The sequence below is a fragment of the Pongo abelii genome, chromosome 20 (genome assembly GCF_028885655.2).
Source record: "Pongo abelii isolate AG06213 chromosome 20, NHGRI_mPonAbe1-v2.0_pri, whole genome shotgun sequence".
NCBI lineage: Eukaryota > Metazoa > Chordata > Mammalia > Primates > Hominidae > Pongo > Pongo abelii.
Window position 1 is genome coordinate 11,245,333 of NC_072005.2, and position 18,085 is coordinate 11,263,417.

At 52.9% G+C, this 18,085-nt stretch overlaps 1 protein-coding gene and 1 long non-coding RNA gene across 9 annotated transcripts in view; one reads left to right on the forward strand and one right to left on the reverse strand.

Moving 5' to 3' along the window:
• Positions 1 to 18,085, reverse strand: part of DOCK6 (dedicator of cytokinesis 6) — a 63,306-nt gene that overhangs the window by 4,711 nt on the left and 40,510 nt on the right. For all 8 annotated transcript variants that reach the window (XM_054539691.2, XM_024237576.3, XM_054539692.2 and 5 more), the window contains 15 exons: positions 17,908 to 18,047; positions 17,650 to 17,819; positions 13,056 to 13,216; positions 12,739 to 12,921; positions 11,633 to 11,759; positions 11,222 to 11,306; positions 10,398 to 10,494; positions 10,120 to 10,254; positions 9,038 to 9,190; positions 7,890 to 8,048; positions 7,674 to 7,774; positions 4,904 to 5,096; positions 4,679 to 4,822; positions 221 to 352; positions 115 to 129 (listed from right to left, as the gene is read on the reverse strand). In XM_054539691.2, the coding sequence (XP_054395666.1) occupies positions 115 to 129; positions 221 to 352; positions 4,679 to 4,822; positions 4,904 to 5,096; positions 7,674 to 7,774; positions 7,890 to 8,048; positions 9,038 to 9,190; positions 10,120 to 10,254; positions 10,398 to 10,494; positions 11,222 to 11,306; positions 11,633 to 11,759; positions 12,739 to 12,921; positions 13,056 to 13,216; positions 17,650 to 17,819; positions 17,908 to 18,047 (1,995 nt within the window). The remainder of the gene's footprint in view (positions 1 to 114; positions 130 to 220; positions 353 to 4,678; positions 4,823 to 4,903; positions 5,097 to 7,673; positions 7,775 to 7,889; positions 8,049 to 9,037; positions 9,191 to 10,119; positions 10,255 to 10,397; positions 10,495 to 11,221; positions 11,307 to 11,632; positions 11,760 to 12,738; positions 12,922 to 13,055; positions 13,217 to 17,649; positions 17,820 to 17,907; positions 18,048 to 18,085) is intronic.
• Positions 14,237 to 17,372, forward strand: LOC134760688 (uncharacterized). Its single transcript, XR_010138562.1, has 2 exons — positions 14,237 to 14,415; positions 15,800 to 17,372. It is a non-coding gene; the product is annotated as an uncharacterized LOC134760688 (long non-coding RNA).

Below are 18,085 nucleotides of genomic sequence, written 5' to 3' on the forward strand. Positions count from 1 at the left end.
CCCCAACAGCCAGCGGCCATGCTCCTCCAGCGCCCCCTGGTGTTCACTGATGGCTGCTGGCCAGTCATCATGGGGGTCCCAGAGGCAGGTGGCTGTCCGCCAAGGCTGACTCACCTCCCAGCCGGAACTCTGTGGGGAAGAGAAGGGTCCAGGTCAGCAGATCCCTGGGGATGAGGAGTGGGGCTGAGGGTGGGGTCTGGGGAGGGGCTCCTGGGCCCACCTGGTGCATGATCTTGGTGAAGGCCTCCTGCAGTTTGCCGTGCACTGCGGCCAGCTTCTTGTAGTCACGGTGGGCTTCCAGGATGGGGATGAGGTTCTTGTAGACCTCATTCACCGCCTCGTAGAGCCCGCCCTGAGGGTGAGGTGGGGTCAGGATTCCCCAAACTATCTTCCCCTCTCCACTGTGCTCCTGTCTACCCATCTCCCTTGTGATCCTCTGTGCTCCTACCCACCCTCCATCACCTCCTCCAGGAAGCCCACCCTGAGCCTTTCCACTCAGCTCCCACAGAGGGCTCCATGGTCTTCACTGCTATTTATCTTTTTTGTTTTTTTGAGATAGGGTCTCACTCCATCACCCGGGCTGGAGTGTAGTGGTACAATTATAGCTCACTGCAGCCTCCAACTCCTGGGCTCAGGAGATCTTCCCACCCTAGCCTCCCACATAGCTGGAACTACAGGTACATGCCACCATGCCCAGCTAATTTTATTTTAGTTTTTGTAGAGTCAGGGTCTCACTATATTGCCCTAGTTGGTCTTGAACTCCTGGGCTCAAGTGATCCTCCTGCCTTGGCCTCTCGATTAGCTGGGATTACAGGTGTGAGCCACCACTCTCCCAGCCCTTCACCACTTTTAGCAAGAATATTCTATGGCACAGGTACGATGTACATCTGCACTTCACCCGTCTGTGTTCCCTCATTGATGGGAGAAACAGTATTTTTTTCCTATTCCTCAAAGAGGAAAGTGAGTCTCAGAGATACAGAGGCATTCCCCAGGGCCAAGACCCAAACACCCGCCCATCTGGCCCTGTGCCCATGACCTCCATGCCAACTGCCTCCTGGCATGTGGTAATATGCCCCTCATCCCCAGCGCGTGCTGGCATCAAGCCTGGCTCAAAACAGGCACCCTGTGAGGTTTGCTGACTGTCAGAAGGCCTGTGTCCACCCCCTGGTTTCTTCCCCTGAGGCTTTTGTGTGTGTATGGTTTTTTTTCATAATCTTTTTTTTTTTTAATACTTTGGGGTACATGCGTAGAACGTGCAGTTTTGTTACATAGGTATACACGTACCATGGTGGTTTGCTGCACCCATCAACCTGTCACCTACATTAGATATTTCTTCTAATGCTACCCCACCCCTAACCCCCACCCGTGTATTTTTTTTTTGAGGTGGCTGGAGTCCAGTGGTACGATCTCGGCTTACTGCAACCTCTGCCTCCTGGGTCCAAGCAATTCTCCTGCCTCATCCTACTTAATAGCTGGGATTACAGGCATGTGCCACCACGCCCAGCTAATTTTTTTGTATTTTTAGTAGAGATGGGGTTTCACCATATTGGCCAGGCTGGTCTCGAACTCCTGACCTTGTGATCTACCCACCTTGACTTCCCAAAGTGCTGGGATTACAGGCGTGAGCCACCGCACCCGGCTATATTTATATTTTTAGTAGAGACGGGGTTTCACTATGTTGGCCAGGTTGGTCTCAAACTCCTGACCTCGTGATCTGCCCGCCTCGGCACCCCAAAGTGCTGGGATTACAGGCGTGAGCCACTGCGCCCATGCCCAACTAACTTTTTTTTTTGTAGAGGCGGGGTTTCTCCATGTTGCCCAAGCTGGTCTTGAACTCCCGACCTCAAGTGATCTGCCTGCCCCGGCCTCCCAAAGTGCTGGAATCACAAGCGTGAGCCACCGCACCTGGCCCTTCCTCTGAGGCCTTCGTCTCCAAGAATCCAGCAAAGTGACAATAATGCAAATAATGTCACTAAAGGGCCAGCACCACAGAAGAAATCTCACTGGAACTCCTGACTTCAAGTGTGACCTTGAATCTCACTGAGCTCTCAGATGTAACTGCCAGTTCCCCAAAATGTGAGGAACTGAGAAACAGGTAAAATGACATCACATGGACACAGCCAGCCCCACACAAACCAGAAAAACACACGGAGCAAAGGCCCCAGGGCTCCTGCAACTTAAATGTAGAAACCACCAACTGCTCTCATACAAACAAGCAAACTAGAGAAGAAAACCTCTTTTCCACAGTGGAAAATCAGTTGCCGGGTATGCTGGCTCACGCCTGTAATCCCAGCACTTTGGGAGGCGGAGGCGAGAGGGTTGCATGAGTCTAGGAGTTCAAGCCCAGCCTAGACAACATAGCAAGTCCCCATCTCTTAAAAAAAATAAAAAAAAAATTAACAAAGAAAAAAAAATTAGCTGGGTGTGGTAGCGCACACTTATAGTCCCAGCTACTCAGGAGGCTGAGGTGGGAGGATCACCCGAGCCGAGGACATCGAGGCTGCAGTGAGCCAGGCTGCACTGCAGCCTGGGTGAGAGAGTAAGACCTTGTCTCACAAAAAAAAAAAGAAAGAAAAGAAAGAGACTTAGGATACAGATCAGCCACAGCCATTGTGGGCCCTTAATGGATCCTGATTCAAACCAAGTCACCCCAAAAAAGATACATCAGAGATGATCTGGGATATCTAAATATAGAGTGCAATGAAATGACATTAACGACATTAAAGGATGACCATTAACTTGGCCACGCGGGATAAGAGTTTTATAAAAGGTCTTTATCAGGAAGGGTTGCACAGGGGGTACTTGTGGGAATGGTGGGAAAATAGCTGGGATTTGCTTTTTTTTTTTTTTTGGGAGACAGAGTCTCGCTCTGTCTGTCAGGCTGGAGTGCAGTGGCATGATCTCAGCTCATTGCAACCTCTGCCTTCTGGGTTCAAGCGAGTCTCATGCCTCAGCCTCCCAAGCAGCTGGGATTACAGACGCCTGCCACCACGCCCGGCTAATTTTTGTATTTTTAGTAGACACGGGGTTTCACCATGTTGGCCAGGCTGGTCTCGAACTCCTGACCTCAGGTGATCCGCCCGCCTCAGACTTCCAAAGTGCTGGGATTACAGGAGTCAGCCACTGCGCCCAGCCTGGGATTTGCTTTAAGCTAGAGCTTCTCCAACTTGAAGATGCATGTGAATACCCAAATCTTTATTTTATTTATTTTTTGAGACAAGGTTTCACTCTGTCACTTAGGTTGGAGTACAGTGGCACGATTACAACTCATTGCAGCCCCAACCTCCTGGGATCCAGTGATCCTCCTGCTTCAAGCTTCCTGAGTAGCTGGGACTACAGGTGCATGCCACCACACCCAGCTAGTTTCTTGTATTTTTTGTAGAGACAGGGTTTTGCCATGTTGCCCAGGCTGGTCTCAAACTGCTGGCCTCAAGTGATCCTCCTGCCTCAGCCTCCCAAAGGCTGGGATTACAGGCATGAGCCACTGCACTTGACCCATTTTTATTTTAGTATAGAAAGTTTCAAGCATTGCTGGATGTCCCAGCTACTTGGGAGGCTTATGTGGGAGGACTGAGTGAGGCCAGGAGTTTGAGACCAGCCTGGGCAACATAGTAAGACTCCCTCTCTCTAAAAAAATTAAAAATTGGCAGGGTGTAGTGGCACATGCCTGTAATCCCATGACTTTGGGAGGCTGAGGCGGGCAGATCACTTGAGCTCAGGAGTTCAAGGCCAGCCTGGGAAACATGGCAAAACCCTGTCTCTACAAAAAAATTAGCCGGGCATAGTGATGTGTGCCTGTAGTCCCAGCTACTCAGGAGGCCAGGGTGGGAGAATCACCTGAGCCCTGGAGGCCGAGGCTGTAGTGAGCCATGATCACGCCACTGCGCTCCAGCCTAGGTGACAGAATGGAGGTCCTGTCTCAAAAAATATCACAAAGAAAAAATATATATAATAATTTAAAAATTGGCCAGGCATGGTGGCACATGCCTGTGGTCCCAGCTACTTGGGAGGCTGAGGTGGGAGGATTGCTTGAGCTCAGGAGTTTGAGGCTGCAGTGAGCTATAATCGCACCACTGTACACCAGCCTGGGCAAAAGAGCAAGACTCTGTCAAAAACAAACAAACAAAAAAACAAGACAGGAAAAAAGAAAAGAAAGGAAAATTGAAAGCATCTCTAATGTATCTAACTAAGGCTTGCTATATCAGGCCTGCATCAAGTGTCTCATGGAGACATAGGCAAATAACAGGGCCTCTGAGAAACCCAATTCTCCTTTTTTTTTTCTTTTTTTTTTGAGATGGAGTCTCGCTCTGTCGCCCAGGCTGGAATGCAGTGGCGCAATCCTGGCTCACTGCAACCTCTGCCTCCCTGGGTCAAGCGATTCTCCTGCTTCAGCCTCCCGAGTAGCTGGGATTACAGCCATGCGCCACCACGCCCGGCTAATTTTTGTATTTTTAGTAGAGACAGGGTTTCACCATGCTGGCCAGGCTGGTCTCGAACTCCTGACCTCGTGATCTGCCTGCCTCAGCCTCCCAAAGTGCCGGGATTACAGGCGTGAGCCACCGCGCCCAGCCAATTCTCCTTCTTTCTAAATCCCCTGCTGGAAGGGTCTAGGAAGCAGATCTGATGGCGACTCCCTGGCCCGAGCCCTCTCTCCTGCACCCAGTCCCCAAGGCCTCACCATGGTGAAGTATCCGGCTGCCTGTTCCAGCAACCCTACCAGCCCCAGCTCAGTGAAGTGTTTCCCGGAGCAGAAGCCCTCCTCGTCGGGTGACAGGATGTCGTCGGAGATGGCAGACTCCTCTAGCACGTTGGATGAGATGTTCTGGGGCGGGAGAGGTGGCGTCAGACCCTGGTCCCCACTGCACTTGTGCCGTCCGCTGCCTGCCAACCCCTGGCCACTCACCTGGAAGGAAACGCAGCCCACAGGCAGGTGGCGGTGGTCCTCGAGCAGAGCGAGGTACTCAGCCACGAGGGCGGCTGCATGCACCATGCACTGGGCGGCCTCAGCGTGGTTGCCCAGCTCCGCGTGCTTCCCGGCCATGTTCTGCAACCAGGTCAGCCGCAGGTCCGGTGAGCCCTGGTAGCCCCGGGCAATTCTGGAGTCCAGGTGAGGGGGGATGTGAGGAGGGGACTCACCTGATCCTCCCCACCTGCCTCCCACATGTCCATCCCCTTCACTGGTTACCCCCCATATCTGCTCCAAGGACCAGCCAGTCTCCTCACCTGTACCCTACTCACCTGTCTATCCCTCACCTGTCCACCCCTCACCTGTCCACCCCCTCACCTGTCCACCCCCTCACCTGTCCATCCCTCACCTGTCCATCCCTCACCTGTCCACCCCCTCCCCTGTCCACCCCCTCACCTGTCCACCCCCTCACCTGTCCACCCCCTCACCTGTCCATCCCTCACCTGTCCACCCCCTCACCTGTCCACCCCCTCACCTGTCCACCCCCTCACCTGTCCATCCCTCACCTGTCCACCCCTCACCTGTCCACCCCCTCACCTGTCCACCCCCTTACCTGTCCATCCCTCACCTGTCCACCCCCTCACCTGTCCACCCCCTCACCTGTCCACCCCTCACCTGTCCACCCCCTCACCTGTCCACCCCCTCACCTGTCTATCCCACCTGTCTATCCCCTCACCTGTCCACCCCATCACCTATCCCCTCACTTGTCCACCCAGTCAACTATCTATTCCCTCACCTGTCCACCCACTCACCTGTCCATCCCCTCACCTGTCCATCACTTCACCTGCCCATCCCCTTACCTGTCCACCCTCTCACGTTTATTCCCTCACCTGTCCACCCCTCACCTGTCCACCCCCTCACCTGTCCGTCCCTCACCTGTCCATCCCTTCAGTTGTCTATCCCTCACCTGTCTATCCCCTCACCTATCCCCTCACCTGTCTACCCTCTCACCTGTCCATCCCCTCACCTGTCTGTCCCTTCATCTGTCCACCCCTTTACCTGTCCACCCCTCACCTGTTCATCCCCTCACTGTCTCTTCCCCTGTCCACCCCTTAACTGTTCATCCCCTCACTGTCTCTTCCCCTGTCCATCCCCTCACCTGTTCATCTCACTTGGCCATCCCTTCACCTGTCTCATCTGTCCACCTCCTCACCTGTTCATCTTCTCATCTGGCCATCTCTTCACCAGTCCATCCCTTCACCTGTCTCCTCGCCTCTCCACCCTCTCACCTGTCCATCCCTTCACCTGTCCATCCTCTTAACTGTCTACCCCCTCACCTGTCCATCCCTTCACCTGTCTATCCCCTCACCTGTGCATCCCCTCACCTGTGCATCCCCTCACCTGTGCACCCCTTCACCTGTCTATCCCCTCACCTGTGCATCCCCTCACCTGTGCATCCCCTCACCTGTGCATCCCCTCACCTGTCTATCCCCTCACCTGTGCATCCCCTCACCTGTGCATCCCCTCACCTGTCCATCCCCTCACCTGTCCATCCTCTCACCTGTCTATCCCCTCACCTGTGCATCCCCTCACCTGTCCATCCCTTCACCTGTCTATCCCCTCACCTGTCCACCCTCTCACCTGTCCATCCTTTCACCTATCCCCTCACCTGTCCACCCTCTCACCTTTCTATCCCCTCACCTGTCCACCCCCTCATCTGTTCATCTCACTTGGCCATCCCTTCACCTGTCTCCTTACTGTCCATGTCCTCACCTGTTCATCTTCTCATCTGGCCATCTCTTCACCAGTCCATCCCTTCACCTGTCTCCTCGCCTGTCCATCCCTCACCTGTCCATTCCCTCACCTGTCAACCCCCTCACCTGTCTCCTCGCCTGTCCACCTCCTGACTTCTCTACCTCCTGACCTGTCCATCCCCTCACCTGTCTATCCTGTCACCTGTGTCCTCACATGTCCACCCCCTCACTTGTGTCCTCACCTGTCCATTTCTTCACCCACTCACCTGCCTGTCCAACCCTTTTCCTGTCTTCCCACTTACTTGTCTCCTCACCCATCCATCCTACTTACCTGTCTCCTTACCTGTGCAGCATCTCCCCGCTTCCTCTATTCACCTGTCTCCTCACTTATCCGACCCCTCACCTGTCTATCCCTTCACCCCCCGCCCCACCTTTTCATTTCTCACCTGACCCTCCGCTCATGAGTTGACGCTACCTGTGGAAACTTGAGTCACCTGAACTATTTCCCCTTCCTTGTGCACCATCTCACCTGTCTATCCACCTGTCCCTCCCATATGCCCCACCTCCCCCATCTCCATCACTTGTCCGTCCCTCCTGCACTCCTCAGTGGGTCTAGTCTCTGGATCTCATTTCCCTTCACCTGTGAGCACCTCACATGTCCCCCTCACCTGTCCTGGCTCTCATCTGTCATCCTCATCAGTACATTCTCCTGGCATCCTCTTTATCTGTTTGCTCACCTGTTCTCTCCTTACTTCTGCCCTCATGTCTGCTCACTGTCCCCCTCACCTGTCTGCTCAGCTGTCTGCTCACCTGTCCCCCCACCTGTCTGCTCACCTGTCCCCCTCACCTGTCTGCTCAGCTGTCTGCTCACCTGTCCCCCTCACTTGCCTCTGTTAGGGACTGTACGCTCCCCTGCTCCCTCCTCACCTCCTCAGACATCTACTCTCATCCCTGTTCTCCCTGCACCTGTTGGGGCGTGGGCGCGGCTGAAGGTGCCGGCTGGCCCACCTCACCTGTACATGAGGTCGATGAGCATCTCAGGGTCCTCCTGGTGTTCCTTCATCTTCACCGTGTCCGTCAGGATCATGTGCAGGTTGAACATCAGGTCCTGGACCTGGAGCCGGGGAATGTCCGGGGCCAATGAGGGCATTAGGAAGTGAAGGGAACCAAGGTGGTGGGGCTGGGGGTTATATGAAGAGGAGGCGGGGCAGGGACCCAGCAGGTGTCACCTGCTCTGCGAAGGTGCTGTCCCGCAGCCCCACATCCTCCTCAGCATAGGTGAGGATGGTTTTGAGTGAACGTCGCAGGTGTTCTTCACTGAAGTTCTGCGTCGTCCCCACCAGGGACGAGAGAGACATGGTGACCTGCATCTTCACACGGGCAAAGTTCTGCAGGGACAGGGGCGGGAGAGTGGAGCCGGGAGTCTCAGACCCCAGACCCCACATCAGGGTCTGCTCAACCTGCCGACATGGCCCTTGCATTCTTTATTCTTTTTTGAGATGGGGGTCTCGCTCTGTCGCCCAGGCTGGAGTGCAGTGGCATGATCTCAGCTCACTGCAACCTCCGTCTCCTGAGTTCAGGCGATTCTCCTGCCTCAGCCTCCCGAGTAGCTGGGACTGCAGGCATATGCCACCACGCCCGGCTAATTTTTGTATTTTTGGTAGAGACAGGGTTTCACTGTGTTGGCTATGCTGGTCTGGAACTCCTGAACTCAAGTGATTCACCTGCCTAGGCCTCCCAAAATGCTGGGATTACAGGTGTGAGCCACTGTGCCCAGCTTTTTTTCTTTTCTTTCTTTCTTTTTTTTTTTTTGAGACTGAGTGTCACTTTATCACTTAGGCTAGAATGCAGTGGCACAATCTTAGCTCACTGCAACCTCTGCCTCCCAGGTTCAAGCGACTCTCGTGTCTCAGCCTTCCGAGTAGCTGGGATTACAGGCACCCGCCACCATGCCCAGCTAATTTTTGTATTTTTAGTAGAGATGAGGTTGGCCAGGCTGGTCTTGAACTCCTGACTTCAAGTGATCCACCTGCCCCAGCTTCCCAAAGTGCTGGGATTACAGGCATGAGCCACCGTGCCTGGCCTTTTTTTTGAGACAAGGTCTCACTTGCTAAGGCTGGAGTGCAGTGGCACAATCATGGCCCACTGCAGCCTCAAACTCCTGGCCTCAAGTGATCCTCTCACCTCAGCCTCCCAAAGTGCTAGGATTACAGGAATAAGCCAGGGCACCTGACCCCCAATTGCATTCTGAGCCCTCCTCCTGCCCATTATGCTCAATGACTGTCTCCCCCTCCCTCACTCCCTGCATGGCACTGAGACGCCGCCGGCCATCCTGACCAGAGCCATGTGTGGACCATGCCTCCTAGTCCCCACTCACGTGGCCGATCTCAAAGTTCTGTCGCATGAGCAGGTACAGCGAGGCGCTGGCGTGCATGCGGATGGTGCTGATGCGGCTGCCACAGTGTCGTAGGAGCCTCAGGCACAGGTCGGCACACAGCTCCGTGTCCTCCTCGAACAGCAGCTCCGGGAACTGCCCCCAAGGACCCAGACAGACACTGTCCAGCCCCTCCCCGTTCTGGCTCAGAAGGGGACTGGCCCAAACGAGGACTGCTTGGGCAGGGGTTTGTGTTCTGTCCTCTTTGGCCAAGTACCACTGGGTTCGGAGTCAGACCTGGGTTTCAGCCCCTTGCTGTGTGACCCCGGGTGAGTGACTTGGCCACTCTGATTCTGCCTTCCTTCCACTGTAAACTGTGGCAAAGCAGTCAGCTCCATGGAGTTTCAGAGCACACAGTAAGTGCTCAATGAATGAGCTACTTTTTTTTTTTTTGAGACGGAGTTTTGCTCTTGTCTTCCAGGCTGGAGTGCAGTGGCACGATCACAGCTCACTGCAGCTTTGAACTCCCAGGCTCAAGCCATCCTCCTGCCTCAGCGTCCCTAGTAGCTCCCTAGTAGCTGGGATCTCAGGTGTGTGCCATCCTGCCTGGCCAACCTTTTTTTTTGAGACAGGCTCTCACTGTGTTGCCTAGGCTGGAGTCCAGTGGCGCGATCATGGCTCACTGTAGCCTTGACCTCCCAGGCTCAAGTGATCCTCAGCCTTCTGAGTAGCTAGGACCACAGGTGCATGCCACCACACTCGATTAATTTTTTTGTAGAAATGGGGTCTCACCGTCTTGCCCAGGCTGGTCTTGAACTCCTGGCCTCAAGCGATCCTCCCACCTCAGCCTCCCAAAGTGCTGGGATTACAGGTGTGAGCCACCATGCCTACTCCTAGCTAATTTTTAATTTTTTTATAGAGACAGGGGCCTCACTATGTTGCCCAGGTTGGTCTCAAACTCCTGGCCTCAAGCGATCCTCCCACCTCGGCCTCCCAAAGTGCTGGGATTAGAGGCATGAGCCACTGTGCTCAGCCTAGAGCTTCTACTGTTTTTCTAAGAATCATGGTTGTTGAGTGGTGCTTACCTTGGACACAAGGGCCCTCTGGGTGGCCAGGCCATGCTGCAAGAAGAGGGCACTCTGGGCACTGCCCAGGCTGTACAGCACAACCTTCAGCACTGCCCCCAAGATGCTCTCCCGGGCTTCTGAAAGCATCACCGTCTGGAAGGGAGGGGGTCAGAAATCCAGGTGTTAGAGCCTAGGGTGGTTATGGGGAAAGGGAAGGAGAGGGATTATGGAGTCAGAGATAACAGGGCACTGCAGTTGGGCTCAGAGCACAAGGCAGATGCTGGATCAAGCCCTACCTGCACGATGATCTCCAGTGTGTCCAGAACCACTAGGCTTGCCTCGGTTGCCAGGTTCCCTTCCACTAAGGCCTCGTGTTCCATTTCATCCTTGGTCCTGGAAGGGGAAGGGAGGTCTTGGGGGCCTACTCAGGGTGAGATCCTACTCCATGGCTGAGCTCTCTCCTTCCCCTGGCAGCCCAGGGGGCGCTGGCTCCCTGGAAGCTGTTCTGTTTTTTGTTTTTTTGTTTTCTGAGACAGGGTCTTGCTCTATTGCCCAGGCTGGAGTGCAGTGGTGTGATCACCAGCTCACTGCAGCCTCAACGTCCCAGGCTCAAGTCATCCTCCCACCTCAGACTCATGAGTAGCTCGACAGGCACACGCCACCACGCCCGGCTAATTTTTTATTTTTTTTTTTGAGATGGAGTCTCGCTCTGTCGCCCAGGCTGGAGTGCAGTGGCTTGATCTTGGCTCACTGCAAGCACCGCCTCCTGGGTTCACACCATTCTCCTGCCTCAGCCTCCCTAGTAGCTGGGACTACAGGAGCCCGCCACTGCGCCAGGCCAATTTTTTGTATTTTTAGTAGAGACGGGGTTTCACCGTGTTAGCCAGGATGGTCTCGATCTCCTGATCTTGTGATCTGCCCGCCTCGGCCCCCCAAAGTGCTGGGATTACAGGCGTGAGCCACCACGCCTGGCCCATGCCCGGCTAATTTTTAAATTTTTGGTAGAGACAGGGTCTCACTATGTTGCCCAGGCTGGTCTCGAACTCCTGGACTCAAGCAATCCTCCTGCCTCGGCCTGAACTGTTCTGAACTCAGCAAACACCCTCCTGCCCACACCTACTTGTCCACGCGGTCTGAAGTTTGCTTCCAGTGTGTGACGCTTTTCCGCCAGCGCACGTTCTCCGGATTCCCAAACGGGCTCCTCTCTGAGACGCGTGGGCACACGATCACAGATGCGTAAAAACACAGGGCACATGTGAACATCAGAAGAAATGCACAGGCATGAAGATATTCATGTGGGCTGACCCATGAGGGCACTGGGTGGAGCAGAAGCCTGCCGGGTGGACGCACAGGGCAGACACGAGTGACAGATGGGGACGCACAGGTGCGTGTGTGGTGATGACGCGTGGACTTCTCTCCAGGAAAAGTGAGGCAGAAAGGAAGCTAGGGATGGCCCCCTTCATGGGGTCCCCTTGACACAAGGTGGGAGCAGCTGGTGGGATGGGGACATGTGGGTATGTCACCCTCTTACCACGACTTCGCCGAACCATTTCTTGTCGAGCTCCAATGGTGCCCAGGATGGCTTCCTCTAGCCGCGCCTTCATATCCAGCGATTTTTTGAAGGTGAGGCTGTTGATGCGTTCAAAGGCCTTTTTCCCCTGGGGGGTGCAGAGAACTGGGGTTCAAGGTTGACTCTGCTCTTTTCGGGGGGACCTTGGCTGGCCCCCTTTCTTTGTGCTCTTTCTTACCTCCGGGCCCCTGTGCTTAAAGACAGTTTACCTTTTTCCTCTAAATTCTTAGCACTTACCAAAAAAACCTTTTTTTTTTTTCTTAAAACATTGAGTCTGTCTCACTCTGTCGCCCAGGCTGAAGAGCAGTGGCACGATCTTGGCTCACTGCAACCTCCACCTCCTGGGCTCAAGCAGTCCACCTCAGCCACTTCCGTAGCTGGGACTACAAGCATGTGCCACCATGCTTAGGTAGTTTTTGTATTTTTCGTAGAGATGGGGTTTCACCATGCTGCCCAGGCTGGTCTCAAACTTGTGTGCTCAAGCAGTTTGCCTGCCTTAGCCTCCTCAAGTGCTGGGATTACAGGCGTGAGCCACCGCACCAGGCCCTGTTTTAAAAAAATTTCTTTCTTCTTTTTTTTGAGATGGAGTCTCACTCTGTTGCCCAGGCTGGTGTGCAGTGGCACAATCTCAGCTCACTGCAACCTCCACCTCCTGGGTTCAAGCGATTCTCCTGTCTCAGCCTCCTGAGTAGCTGGGACTACAGGTGCGCACCACCACGCCCAGCTATTATTTTGTATTTTTAGTAGAGACGGGGTTTCACTATGTTGGCCAGACTGGTCTTGAACTCCTGACCTCAGGCGATCCACCTGCCTCGGCCTCCCAAAGTGCTGGGATTACAGGTGTGAGCCACTGCGCCCGGCCTCCACCTTCCAAATTCTATTCACAAAGGCACTTCTGACCTTATTCCTTGCCTCAGCACAGAAACAGTCTACCCCTTTCCTCTCAGTCCCACAGAGTCCTCTGCACAAAGACAGTCCACTCCTTCCCACTCAGCCTGCAGCATGCTGGGGCCCTGGGTACATCCTTAGCCTGCCTCCTCCATCATCTCCTGCCCACGCCCTCGAACCTTGTACTCAAAGGCAGCCAGGCAGAGGTACAGCAAGTCCAACAGACGTCCCAGCTGGGGGAGTGTCAGGTCAGTGGCCCAGCGCTGCAGGAGCGCTGGCTCGGCGTTTTTCAGCACCCACAGCACACACGCCAGCAAGGTTCGGCTTGACTCAGCAGAGAGGGCACAGCCTGCGCGAGAAGCCTGGGGCCAGAGAGGAATCAAAGTCAATTTCCATTTTTTCCATGTGAGATGAATCCTGGCCAGTCTGTATCTTGATACATGGCTTCTCTCATTCAAAGTGGATGATGTCTATGGGGACAAGGCTCCCTACTCACCGTTGGTGGCCCCTGGGAGATGCTGGCCCGGGAGCCAGGGGCCAGGGGGCCACCAGCAATCGCCATGGCCACAGAGGGGTTGATGGTACCCGCAATGTCCCCTTCGCCTTCTGTGTCTGAGTCAAGCATTGAGGCCAGTCTTGACCGCTGACCTGGGCCCTCTGGCAGGGAAAGACAGAGGGAAAGAAAGATAAACCCTTGGTAAGTGCTGTCCCTGTCTCAAATTTCAGAAGTCTTCCCTCATGGCCAGGCACGGTGGCTCACGCCTGTAATCCCAACACTTTGGGAGGCAGAGGCAGGTGGATCACCTGAGGTCAGGAGTTCGAGACCAGCCTGGCCAACGTGGCAAAATCCCATCTCTACTAAAATTACAAAAAATTAGCTGGGTGTGGTGGCGGGTGCCTGTAATCCCAGCTACTTGGGAGGCTGTGGCACGAGAATCACTTGAACCTGGGAGGTGGAGGTTACAGTGAGCCGAGATCACACCACTGCACTCCAGCCTGGGCAACAGAGCGACACTCTGTCTCAAAAAAAAAAAAAAAAAAGAAGTTTTCCCTCACAACAGTCCCAAGAGTGGGTCTCTGGTTGTCTGCTCCTGGAATTCACTTATTGTACTTATTTTATTTATCATTATTTTTTGAGACGGAGTCTTGCTCTGTTGCCCAGGCTGGAGTGCAATGGCATGATCTCAGCTCACTGCAACCTCCGCCTCCCAGGTTCAAGCGATTCTCCTGCCTCAGACTCCCGAGTAGCTGTGATTATAGGCGCCCGCCACCACACCCGGCTAATTTTTGTATTTTTAGTAGAGACGGGGTTTCACCATGTTGGCCAGGCTGGTCTCAAACTCCTGACCTTGTGATCCGCCTGTCTCAGCCTCCCAAAGTGCTGGGACTATAGGCATGAGCCATGGCACCTGGCCTATTTTATTTTTTTTTGGATAGAGTCTTTCTTTGTCGCATAAGCTGGAGTACAGTGGCGCCATCTTGGCCCACTGCGACCTTTGTCTCCCAGGTTCAAGCAATTCTCGTGCCTCCGCCTCCCGAGTAGCTGGTATTACAGGTGCGTGCCACCATGCATGGCTAATTTTTGTATTTTTAGTATAGATGGGGTTTTACCACATTGGCCAGACTGGTTTCAAACTCCTGACCTCGAATGATCTGCCCGCCTTGGCCTCCCAAAGTATTAGGATTACAGGCGTGAGCCACTGCACTTGGCCAATTTTATTTTATTTTTTTCAGACAGGATCTCACTCTGTCACCCAGGCTGGAGTGCAGTGGCACAATCTTGGCTTACTGCAGTCTCAACCTCCTGAACTCAAGTGATCCTCCCACTTCGGCCTCCTGAGTAGTTGGAACTGCAGGTGTGTGCTGCCACGCCCAGCTAATTTTTGTACTTTTTGCAGAGACGTGGTCTCAGTAGGTTGTCTAGGCTGGTCCTCAACTCCTGGACTCAAGTGATCCGCCCACCTTGGACTCCCAAAGTGCTGGGATTACAGGTGTGAGCCACTGCACCTGGCCTTGATGTTATTACTACAGCATCAATCAACACTTATATGGTATCTCCTATGTGCCAGGTGCTGTTCTAGGGACTTTAAAAATATTCACTCTTTCAAATCATAGGAGCTCAAGAAAAAAAAAAAAAAATCACTTTTTTTTTTTTTTTTTTGAGGCGGAGTCTCACTCTGTTGCCCAGGCTGGAGTGCAGTGGCATGATCCTGGCTCACCACAACCTCCGCCTCCCAGGTTCTAGTGATTCTCCTGCCTCAGCCTCCCGAGTAGCTGGGACTGCAGGCGCGTGCCACCATGCCTGGCTAATTTTTGTATTTTTAGTAGAGATGGGGTTTCACTGTGTTGGCCAGGCTGGTCTTGAACTCCTGACCTCGTGATCTGCCCGCCTCGGCGTCCCAAAGTGCTGAGATTACAGGCATGAGCCAGTGCGCCCGGTTTTTTTTTTTTTTTTTTTGAGATGGAGCCTTGCTCTGTTGTCTAGACTGGAGTGCAGTGACGCGATCTCGGCTCACTGCAACCTCTGCCTCCCGGGTTCAAGTGATTCTCCTGCCTCAGCCTCCTAAGTAGCTGGGATTACAGGCATGCAGCATCATGCCTGCCTAATTTTTTTTGTATTTTTAGTAGAGACCAGGTTTCACCATGTTGGTCAGGCTGGTCTCGAACTCCTGACCTTGTGATCTGCCCACCTCGGCCTCCCAAAGTGCTGGGACTACAGGCATGAGCCACCGAGCCTGGCTTAAAAAAATCACTGTTAATCGGCTGGGCGTGGTGGCTCACGCCTGTAATCCCAGCACTTTCTGAGGCCGAGGCGGGAGCATCACAAGGTCAGGAGATCGAGACCATCCTGGCTAACACGGTGAAACTCTGTCTCTACTAAAAATACAAAAAAAATTAGCCAGGCGTGGTGGCGGGCACCTGTAGTCCCAGCTACTCGGGAGGCTGAGGCAGGAGAATGCTGTCAACCCAGGAGGCGGAGCTTGCAGTGAGCCGAAATAGTGCCACTGCACTCCAGCCTGGGCAAGAGCGAGACTCTGTCTCAAAAAAAAAAAAAAAATTTACTCTGAATCATCAAAACAACCATATGGAGGTAAGTACTTTCATTAGTCCCACTTTATGGATGAAGAAATTGAGGTACAGAGAGGTTAAGTTACTTGCCCAGCGTCACATAGCAGGTAAATGGAAGAGCTACAATTTTGTTTTTTGTTTTTTTGAGACAGTTTTGTTCTTGTTGCCCAGGCTGGAGTGCAATGGCACGATCTCGGCTCACTGTGACCTCCATCTCCCAGGTTCAAGCGATTCTCCTGCCTCAGCCTCCCAAGTAGCTTGGATTACCGTGCCCACCATGATGCCAAGCTAATGTTTGTATTTTTAGGAGAGACAGGGTTTTACCGTGTTGTCCAGGCTGGTCTCGATCTCCTGACCTCAGGTGGTCCACCTGCCTCGGCCTCCCAAAGTGCTGGGATTACAGGTGTGAACCACATGTGCCCAGCCCAAAAGCTACAATTTTATCCTCAACAGTCTGGTTCCCAAGTCTATGCTCTTAAAAAGGTAATCCCCATTCTCTCCGCTAAAAAGTCTCAACAGAGGGAGGAGTTGTCAACAAATATATAGCAGATCTTGCCCTAGAGTCTCCTGAAACAAAAGGAAGACTGAGTGTAAATAAAGCTCTAGCCCAGTCCAGCCTAGCTCAATTCCTGATTGGACTGAGGTGATCAGCCTGTTATCCTATCTGCCTAAGAGAGGGAAAGGACACCTCTCACTGGACAAAGATGCCATTGCTTCAACCCTGTGGTTCTTTTTTATACAATGTCCAGAATATAATAAAAAACTACAAGACAAGTGATGAGGCAGGAAAATGTGGTGGATAAGAGAGAAAAAGAGACAACAGAAGCAGACACATAGATGATCAAATCTTGAAGTCAGCAAATAGAAACTTTTAAAGTTAGAAGAAAAGATGAGCAAAAATGAGACAAAAGATGGAGAATTTCAACAGGGAATTGGGATCTACCAAAAAAATCACATGGATATTTTACAATGGAAAAAAATATATAATATCTGAATTTTTTTTTTTTTTTTTTTTGAGACGGAGTCTCTCTCTGTCGCCCAGGCTGGAGTGCAGTGGCGTGATCTTGGCTCACTGCAAGCTCCGCCTCCCGGGTTCATGCCATTCTCCTGCCTCAGCCTCCCGAGTAGCTGGGACTACAGGCGCCCACCACCACGCCCAGCTAATTTTTTGTATTTTTAGTAGAGACAGGGTTTCACCATGTTAGCCAGGATGGTCTCAATCTCCTGACCTCGTGATCCGCCCACCTTGGCCTCCCAAAGTGCTGGGATTACAGGCGTAAGCCACCGCGCCCAGCCTAATATCTGAAATTAAGAACTCAATGGATGGGGTCAACAGGACACTGGGCACAACAGAAGACATAAGTGGTGAACTCATAGACAAGCGAACAAAAAACTTCCCGGTTGGATTACAGAGAGGAAAGAATGGAAAAAACAGAACAGGACATAACAGATGTGATCAAAAGGCCTAATATGTGTGTAATTGGAGTCCCAGGAGTGAAGAGTGAAAATGAGGCAGAAAAAAATTCAAGTGAGAATGGTTGAGAATTTCCCCAAACTGATGAAAGGCATCCACCCACAAATCCCAATTTTGTACTTCCAACCACTGTTATACCACCCCCCTCAACAATGCCTATAAATGTTTGTTGAAAATGAGTGAATGAATGAACTCCAATCGTTTCCTCACTTGGATGTTCCCTACTTTCTGCTCTTCTTAGAAAATAATAAATGGTACAATAATATCTCCCATCTATTGTAGGCTGACAATCTCTCAGTACTGCAGCCCCCCACATTTTCACATAACCTTATAAGTAGTTGGTGTTGTTACTGTCTCCATTACAGGGGAGAAACCTGAGGCTCAGAGATGTTATGACTTAAGTAGTCTGTCCTAGCACTTTAACCTGCTCTGCTAATCCTAATGTCTATACTTATACCAGTGACTGTGTTCTCCCACCTTTACTATCCTGTGCCTTCTGTGACCAAGTCCCTGGATCATGTGACCCCATCTTCCCCGGGCCACTGACCAGCAAAGTCATGCAGCCGTGGCAAGGTATCCCGTGCAATCGATAGCAGTGGCAGGTACAGCTCGGCCACACGAGCCTTCACAGTGGCCTCGGCGTAGCGGGGGTCAGTGTCATGGCCACATAGCAGGCTGTGCATAGCACTGATGGCCTTCTTGTGCAACAGGAATGCCCTGTGGGGTAATGAAGTGCTCAGGACAGGGTGGACATGGCTCCTGGACTGTCCCACCTGTCCTGGGGTTAGACAGGAGCTCTACTCACCCCTCAGCCTCAGGTTCAAGGGCCAGTGCCAGCTCCGTCAGCAGGAGCCCAGCTAGGAAATGCTGCTGCCGGAATGGTCCACTCAGTTCGAACATGCTGGTCACCTTCGGGTCTGGGGCTTGGCTGGAGAAGGTGGAGCTCTGCAGAGAGTGGGGGAAAAATGGGGGATGCCAGTGGT